Source organism: Lycorma delicatula, chromosome 6 (genome assembly GCF_047948215.1).
Source record: "Lycorma delicatula isolate Av1 chromosome 6, ASM4794821v1, whole genome shotgun sequence".
NCBI lineage: Eukaryota > Metazoa > Arthropoda > Insecta > Hemiptera > Fulgoridae > Lycorma > Lycorma delicatula.
This window is the reverse complement of record NC_134460.1, coordinates 110,039,234-110,049,123: the sequence shown is the minus strand read 5'-3', so window position 1 is coordinate 110,049,123 and position 9,890 is coordinate 110,039,234. Positions and strand designations below refer to the sequence as shown.

The 9,890-nt window shown below is 33.7% G+C and overlaps 2 protein-coding genes across 2 annotated transcripts in view; both read right to left on the bottom strand.

Annotated features, from left to right (window-relative positions):
• Positions 1–2,723: 2,723 nt before the first annotated feature.
• LOC142326912 (general transcription factor II-I repeat domain-containing protein 2-like) lies at positions 2,724–3,371 on the bottom strand. The gene has a single exon (XM_075369642.1). It carries the CDS (start codon positions 3,369–3,371, stop codon positions 2,724–2,726), a length of 648 nt encoding a protein of 215 aa, XP_075225757.1.
• A 5,082-nt stretch (positions 3,372–8,453) lies between these two features.
• The window catches only part of Trim9 (E3 ubiquitin-protein ligase Trim9), a 617,022-nt gene continuing 615,585 nt past the window's right edge, over positions 8,454–9,890 (bottom strand). The window contains exon 10 of the mRNA XM_075368305.1: positions 8,454–9,256. The gene's annotated coding sequence lies outside the window, so the exon portion shown is untranslated. The remainder of the gene's footprint in view (positions 9,257–9,890) is intronic.

The window sequence follows — 9,890 nt, the reverse complement described above, 5'->3', positions numbered from 1 at the left end:
TTGCATATCTCTTGTAAATTAGATGCTAATTACAACTATTCCTTCACAATGATATAGCCTATGAGCGAAAATAGGTTATTTCTTTAGTTTGATTTACTAATTGATACTACTATAATACTAAAGCTTAAGGTTCTAGTAGAGATATTGTGTATTTGTGTGATTTTCAGATTCCCAAAGTAGTAATTGTTAATAATTTCATATTAAAAAAATTGCCTTCTGAAGTCTGTAAACACCATAGTAGAAAGTATAGAAATTCTTTCCACATAATTTATTCTACAGTTCTAATTTTATATATTTTTATTACAATAAAATTTTATTTCACATAAGAGTTTTTTTGGAAGTATTGTCAAAAATCTTTTCAATAAATTGAACACTGGTGGTGGTGGTACAGTATATTTTTGTGAGTTCCATTTATGACTATTTATAGCTTTTATTCATTTACATTTTCAAATAGCTTTCAGTAATAAAACAGAGATATCTGTGAAACAGGCAAATAAATAAACAATAAATGTGGAGGAATAGTTGTTGGAAGTCCTGTTATATTTGCTGTCCCTTACAATAAACATACAAAAATATTTTACCTCAAAATTTTGTTTCTGTGATTTAACAGAATTCTGTTTCTGGGTCCAGATATCAAAAATAAAAAATACACAGAATTCATTTCTCTGATAGTTTCTAATATGTACTTTTATTTACAATATGAATATATACTGTGAATTTTCAGTTACATGCAATTTAGTTGCTTGTTTGTAGTGACAGAGTAAAGGAAACAAGTTTTTAACATTTTCTGAAAAATGGATATAATTGAAGTTAGAGCTTTTATAAAGAACTTTGTTTTAAAAAGTTTAACCCAAATGGACATACAAAAAGAGTAAGATTCCATTTTAAAGGATTCTCTCCTTTGGTTTTCAACAGTAAAAAAGTGGGCTGCTAAATTTAAATATACTTGCACATCCATTACAGATGATTAAGCTCAGGATGCTCAAAAATCCTATGACATTAAAATTATCACAAAAATCCACAATGCTGTAAATAAATGATCGCAAACTGAAGGTACACAAATTTGCTAACATATAAATAAACTGCTGTATACTATAATAAACATACTGTTTGGATTAGAAAAAGCTTTATATTCAATAGGTGCCATGTTTGTTAACAGTTGATGAAAAACACATTTCATTGAACACTTCTCAAGGGTGTTTAAACTTAACACAGTTCCACCTGAGTTTCTTTAATGTTTTCAGTAGATGAGATAGGAATTCACCATTATAGAACAGAGTGCAAACAATAGGTGGTAACAGGTGAAAGTGCAACAAAGAAACTGAAAACTGTTCCATCTGCAAGAAAATGCATGGCTAATTTTTTGAGATTTTTGTGGAGTAATATGCAGTGCTCAGAGACTACCTAGTTGAAGGCACAACCATCACCAGGAAGCACTTCACACAAGATTGAATGAAGGTTGCTATTTGGGTTACATGTCCACTTTTGGACTGAAGAAAGTACTCTTTCACCACAATAATGAATCTATACACAAATTTCTGATTGTTGCTGTAAAACTCCATGACCTACTCATTGAAGTGCTTCCACATGCACTGTATTTAGCTCCCACCAATTACTTCTTCCCATACCTAAAGGAATGGTTTGCTGGATAAAGATTCACTTTAAATGATGAGGTCAAAACTGAGATGATTACTTATTTTGCAGAGTTCACCAAATTGCATCATACTGAGGATATTAAAACAGGCTATCTGTTTACAGAAAGCATTTCAGGGTGAGGTGATCCTGAATGGCGGGCAGTCCTTGTTGCAGAGTATAAAGATCAAAGATCTCATTATTTCCATAAGGTACACACAGTGAAGAGGGGTTGTTTTTATTCCTTTGTGAGTGAACTGGGGAACGAGGATCCCTGGGGTGTTGTGTACAAGGTTTTAGGACACAAATGTAATAAGGACATTCTTCTGTCTGCTCTCTTGACTCGGGATGGCGTAATATCAGATGTATCTGAAATTTTAACAGACTACTTAACGACTTACTGACTGATGACAATGAAGCTGGGGAGACCATATACCAAGTGTGGCCACACATTTAGCTTTTAGGGGCTACTTTTTCCATAAAATATAGTCTGCGGTCGACTATGGATATGGGCAAATAATTTTAAAATTTTAGAAGATAATTAAAGAAGTCATTATATCGCCGATTTAAATTGCAAACTTCCACTTTTGGTCAAAAATTACATTTTCACACTATTAGAAAGAGAAAAACACCTTACATTGGCTATGAAACACCGCTATTATGCACCTATTTAATTGAAATCACGTGACAAGCAAAAAATTTATGCGTTTTAAGAAAGTTGTGCAAAATATGCTGAATATGAGTTAGCAGGTTTGCAATCTAAGCCTACGATATATTTTTTATTTTATGAATTCAAACAATATTTATTAAAATTTAAAAAAATACAATGTTAAGAAATAAATACGAACAAAACATATTTTTTATTTTATGAATTCCAACAATATTAATTAAAATTTAAAAAAAAACAATGTCAAGAAATAAATATGAACAAAACAAATTTTAAGCATACAATTTTTATTTGGATGAAACTTGGCATTGCATAAGAGCAGCAAGTTTCTCAAAATTTGGCTCATATGAACTTAAAGCAATTCTTAAGCATGACTCTAAATGTAGATCCGTTATTTGCGATCGCTGTTTTGTTTTGATCGCATTCATATAAGAAAATGCGGATTCACATAAATATGTGGAGCCAAAGAAGGCATTGAAACGAGCAACAATTGTCCAAATATTTGTCCAAATATTTCTTCTTCTAATTCTGCTATATTTGTAGTATTAAGAAAATTGTGAAGTTTCTGTGCAAGACTTTCAACGTTGATGTCATTAAATGGGTAAGATAAAAAACAGGCAATATCTTCAAGTTCACTTAGTTTGAGAAATCTTCTATCAAATTCATTTAGAAGCATTCCAATAACATCAGCATATTTGTCGTAAGCAACAGTCTTGTTATTGTTAGATTCATTTGCCAGATTTTGATAGTGTTTTAAATCACGACGCTTTAGTTGCATTGCAAGCATATTTAATTTTTCCTTGAATGACTTCAAAATGCTAATCATATGTATTATTGTTTTACCTTTACCCTGTAGTTGCTGATTTAATTGGTTTAATTTTTCAGTAACATCACAGAAAAAAGCAAGATCGAGAAGCCATTCTTGATCATTTAATTGCGGATATGAATCACCTTTAGATTGTAAATATGAGGTTATTTGTGGCAGAAGTTCTCTAAATCTTGCTAAAAATGTAGCATGACTTAACCATCTTACATCAGTATGAAGTAACAGTTCATTGTGTTCTTCATTCATTCTGCAAAGCGCGAAACTGACGACGTGACAAACTTTTAGATCTTATGGAATTTACAATTTTAAACGCAACATCCATAACATGATTGAATTTTAACACTTTTGAACATAATATTTGAGTATGTATGATACAATGATAGTCAATAAAATTTGGAATGTCATCATCACCTTTACACAAAGCAACGAAGCCACTTTTGTTGCCAATCATTGCTGGAGCCCCGTCAGTGGTTATTGATACCAACTTGCAGATTGGAAAATTTGTTCGTGCAATATAATTTTTAAATAAATCAAAGATATCTTGACCTCTTGTGCGATCATGCATTGGAATAATAGTTAATAATTCTTCTGTAACCAACATATCATCGAAAACTATTCGAATAAAAACACATAATTGTGCAGTACCGATATAGTCCGTAGATTCATCAAACTGCAGTGATAATACAACGCATTTATTAATGTTTTCATGTAAAATGTCTTCAAGATTTCGGCTCATTCCTTCTGTTCTCCGCATAACTGTATTTCGCGATAACGACATATTTTTGATTAATGTCATTATTTCAGATTTATTTTTAAAATTCTGAAACAATTCTTCTCCAGCTTTAATGAATGCCTCTTTCCATATTTCCCCATCTTGAAACGGTTTGTTGTGTTTAATCAAAGTTTCAGCAACTTTGAATGAAGCAATCGTAGCTGTCTTCGAATTTGTATTGTATTTTAAAAAACTATTTTGTTGTGCAGTTATTTGTGCCTTCAGTTGTTGCACTTTTGTTTTTCTTAACGCAGTGCCACGTGGATAATCTTCTTCGTAATTTTTATGATTTGTTAGATAATGTCTTTTAACGTTTTCTTTCTTAGACAAAGCTACTGTTGCATTGCAAATAAAACAGATACATTTATCTTTCATCATAGTAAAGAAATAATCTTCTTCCCATTCACTGTGATAACGATACGTTTTTTTCCTGCTTGTACTTGGATTATTCATTCTAAAATAATAGGGTTAAATATTATTTTAGAATTTACCTACTAAAGATATTATTACGGAATATTTAAAACAATAACTAACATACTTACTTCTGTTCGTTATCACTGACTGTCACTTTACTATCTAACTCTCTAACACACACTGATACTGATATGCGCCCTGTCTATGTTCGCTACAGAGAAAAAGCAAGTTGAGACACACGGCCACACAGCTACCAACTAGTGCCGACAGAGTGCGTTCAGTATTACTACATTGTTTATCTTATCAGGATAAATATAAACAGTTTGATTCTCTTCTACTGCTGAGGTTGCCCAGTGGGTGTTGCGTGGTAGCTTATGCCAACGATGGGCTCCTGCTGGTTGAAAGTCATTTGTGGAGGGAATTGGAGCCCAGAGCTACTCGTGCATGCAGGATACCAGAACTCTGGGGTCATCAACACAAGATGACGTTCAGCCTGGAGAGAGCCATGCTGATGCTCCTTAAGGGCTGTTTGCTTATGAGGCAGCAAGTCTGAGTCTTGATGGCAGACAATTGTATAAAGTATGTTCAGGCTCATTAGGTACCTTGGAGTGTTTCTCAATAAGAAGCTGCAATTCAAGAAGCACATTCAATACGTCGCGAGGAAGGCCTGTAGTGCTTTATTTGGTATTTGATGTGTGGTCAGTCATGATTGGGGTTTAATTTTAGGCCACAAGTATTCTGTACAAAGTCATATGCAAAGCATAATACTATACGTAGCGCCTGTTTGGGCAGATAGGCTGAAATTTGAAAGTTATCAGAACATTTTACTGAGGGCCCAATGATTTAATGTTGCTGACTGTAATGAATGGTTACCAAACAATTTCACAAGAGACGATCTTCATGGTTGCAGGTACCAATCTATATTCTTGCAACAGAGAGGCAGGAACGATGTGTTCCTGCTTCAGTTTCTTTCAGAATACAGTACTTTTAGGGGCAGGTTGGTGTGATTCAACCTGGTGAATGTTTTTGTTGAGTTGTTTGTCGAACTCACTTTTACCTATTTGGGTAGGTAGATTTCAGTTCCTTCACTTGATATTTAGTCTTGATTAATACCTCAATTTAGGTGTGTTTTGTTTTCCATGAGTTCATCTTAGTTAGTAGTACACTCATGAGAATTTTGCTTGTGGCATTCACATCAGTGGCATTCTGGCTGAGGCAAAACTGATATATGTCAATCACTGAGGTTTTTGTAGATGACCTGGTAAAGCCCATCAGGGCTGGGTATGGAGAGGGTGGCGAGGCAACCGAAGCATCACATGGTAGGTGTCTTCCCCTATGGGATCAGGATGAGGATGTTGGAAAGTTGTTGGTCTAAATATATAGAATTGCAAGGTGACTATAAAAAACGTTTTTTAAATTTACGGAAAATCTTGAGTTTTATTAGTAATTCCAAAACTTTCTGAATTTCTGAACATCTCGATTCCCCCCCGAGGGGAGAAGATCCTGCTCGTAGCGTGTTCGGTCGCTACACCACCCCCTCCATTCCTAGCCAGTAGTGGCTTTAACGGAGGACATCTTCTCGCTCTCAAACTGATTGTACACCACAGCGTTTAGTTCAGGCCCCGCAGAGATGCCCCAAGGGACATCTGCATCGGTAAATTCACCCCGATAGTAGTTTTAGGTTTATGCCTTCAGAAGAAGACAACAGACACCTGCAGCTACCACGTTGCTCCAGGAACTAAGCTAGAAGCCTAACCGCAGAATGAAGACCCCGCGCCTTGCTCTAACTATTAATAAACCAATTTATTGAATGTCTCAGTTACGAGCAAACTACCACTACAACAGCTTTCCCACTAAAAGCATTAAACACGGCGAAATTTGGTTCTAGTTCCCTTAAAGAACCCCGCTAACATTAAACTCAATATAAGTGCAAAGTTAAACGCACTCTGTTCCGGTCTACCGGGGAGAGGAGAATAAACGCCTACTCCCACTCAGCTCCATCACAGAGTCCTGCGTGACATTCACCATCTTCAAAACCGCCGTCAAAACGCCACTGCATGCCACTGAAGCGGCTCACAGCCACGCTCCGGCGACAGTGTCGGGCTCATACAAATGCCCTTGTCGAAGCGCGACCGCACCCCCTGCAACAAGGAATATCATGCCCGTTGGCAGCGGCCGCAACTCCGCCGACAGCTTATCCATATATCAAAATGACACCTCTTAAATCTAACCGAGGCACGCTGCCTAAGTGCCTACCTTCGGTCAATCAACTGCCCAGACGGAACCTAGCCACCCGTGTCCCTACTCTAAATCCCTTCAGCCCCCCTGCACTGGGTGAGGAATTTCAGGAAGCTGGCCACTATCATCCACTCACTGCGAGTCCTCCAGATGACTCGCAGATCCAAAAAGGAGTTCACTCTCTCAAGTTCCCTACCAACTCTGGTACGCTCAGCTTCATACCAGGGACAGATGTAAAGGACATGGTCCACCGTGTCATCAACTCCGCATTCCGGACACAAGCCAGAATCAACCAACCTAAACCTTGCTAGACTGACCATAAAGGCACCTGACAGAAATTGAGTTGTATACCGATTGGGGGAAACCCAACTAATAGCACGCAAGTACCTAACATTTGGAAAGATACCATGTGTATATCGACCAGTAGAAGATTCAGCCCACCTATCTTGCCAAGAATCGAAACCTTGGTCTTCAATTTCCCGCATACGCCTGGAGGTAAAAAGGCCTTCCTTCTTAGAAATAAACCGCTGGCTATGCTCTGTAGCCAAAATATCTACTGGCTTCATGCCAGCGATCACAGTAACTGCCTCTTGCGAAACAGTCCTGTAACCGCCGACAACAGCTAATAACAGAAGACGCTGAGCTCGTAACAGAATGTCCTTATAGTTCTGAAATTACATACGATGAGCCCAGACGGGCGCAGCGTACAGCATAATGGCCTCAGAGACACCTTTGTAAAGAATACGCATGGTACAGTAATTCAACCCCCAATCGTGATGGATCACCCTACGGACGCCAAAGAAGGCGTTCTTTGCCACAAACTGGATGAATTTCTGAACAGCACCATATATCTGTTGATCTTAAATGATAAATGTCAACAGTTGTTTAGAGGAAAACATGACGAATAACAATACAGCATATATAAGCCGATGAGCAGATGGTGAAGTACTTTGAAGGCTAAGTGTTCAAGGAAACCTTTGAAAAGATGGCAAGTGGAAGATGAATAAAACAATCAAGAATCCTTTGGACTAATAAAAATAATAAATTTAGATGGGACATGATCAATTACTAAATAACTATTATCAATAACTGTTGTTATTCAAGCATCTTCTGGAGAATAATTTTTTCATCGTCTATATATATATATATATATTTGAGAGTTGTATAAGCTCAACAAAATAATGTATAATGATTATACATATGCTAGCCCTGCCTATAATAAACTGGACTGCAATTTACCAAGTGACAGGAAATTCAAGTCATTCTGACTCAAGATAACAATATTTATTTATACATACAAATTTTTATTTTTAAAATTACTTGACAATAAGATAATAATTATTGTAACATGTAGTATATAAATTGTTAAAATACAACTGATTTTTTTTCTTTTTTTGTTTATTTTAATGTACAGTACATAACTTTCAATAATAATGATGATAATAATAATAAATCTAATAATAAAACATTAATCGTTTATACGATCAAATACAATTATATATCATTTAATATATAATAAAGAACTATATAAAATTAATGATAATTATGTATCCCATTTTTTAAGATCTTAATTTTTATACTTTCTACAGTTATTTAACATATATAATTTACTTTTTTAAATTTACAACAATATACAGTTTAATATTTTTATTTTTATTATTTTATGTTTGTTTAAATGTGATATAACATTTACAAATTAAACTTAATTTATACTAAAACATACTACTCAATACTAGTACACTAAATATTTATATATATAAAAAAAATATAACATTTTTTTAAAACACTAAGTGTAGAACATAAATAAATATGACAACTATAATTATATTGTTAAAATAACAATTTTATTATATTGAAATAATTTTGTGTTAAACTACAATTTTTTTTATTTTAATAGTTTATAATAGGTATAATGAAAAACATTTTTGTCACTATTATTAGAAAAAAAGAAAAATGATAAATTTTAAGTGAAATACATAAATTTACTTAAAAAATAAATAAAATATAATATACAACATTTTAATATACATGTATACAAAGACAAAAAACATTTAGTACTTACGAGACTAAAAAAATTAAATGAATGTATTTAGTACACTTAAAAGTAAATAGATGGCATATGCAAATTTTAATTTAATCTCAAATGTGATGTATTAATAAAGATAAATATGGCGTACAAAAAAAAAGTTTCTGCAGCATCTGCACATCGGAAGTAATATGATAAATCCTTTAGTTGTTCATATTTGTGTAAGATTAGATGTTGTTATGAATAGAACATATGATGTGTTTTTTTGACAATCACACAATGTATAACTTTTAGTTCAATTTATACCCTCTTGAAGATTAGAATAAGTAAGTATACTATGTTTTTTCTATATTGAAGTTATCTTATTTTGATGCTATGTACAACTTGCTGAATAATATAATTTTTTTCTCACAATTACTTTTTGACAAATCAATCACTAGATTGAAAACAGCTGACTGACCATTCCTGAGATATGCTACATATTTTGTGAGAAAGTAAATCATCTGCGTTAACCCTAGAATAGTAGCAAGTGATTATTCTTTTTATGAAGTTCTGGATGTCAGTAATGGTACTGAGGTTTTATGAGGCATATTCAGAAAATTTTCAATCATATTTGTTATAGCATTTTGGTCATCTCTGCAAATTGCGTAACTTCTTATACGTAACTTCTTATATGCTGTTCTGTAAAAAAAAGTTTTCATTTACAGTTTGTTTTTTGCATCCTATATGTGATGAAAAGAGCTGTGCAGTACTGCAGGCAGCATCTCATGAAGAGATAAAAAAATCAAAATACATATAATTCAGAAGCTGGTACCACACAATTAAGTCTTAATGTTGTTCAAAACAAAGTTAAAAGTAGGTTCAGTTCTTTCTTCTAATTGTTTAAAAATAAACTATTATTTTTAAATAGCCTACCTAAGAGCGCTATTTTCCATAAATCTCGTAGCAAATTTTTTTATCTTCAAATACAGTTGTTAGACTGTAATCAGCTAACAGTGTTAGATATCATCTTAATATGTTATCTCTAAAATGTTTTGTTTTTTACCAATTTTAATCGCTTCACAGAAATTTAATATAATTTATTCATGGAGCTTATTAAGTCTATCATACGCTTTCTACATTTGATATGCAATTTCGTTATTTACTTTACAGGAAAACTATAGAGGTCTAACAAAATAGTATATTTTTTAATTTAACTGGCTATCTAATTCAAACTAATTATACTCAACTACTTTCTAATGGTTGAAATTATTAACATGATGCCTCAACTAACTGAAGAGTTTTGTCAGGCCTGTAGTTAATAAGATTGATATTC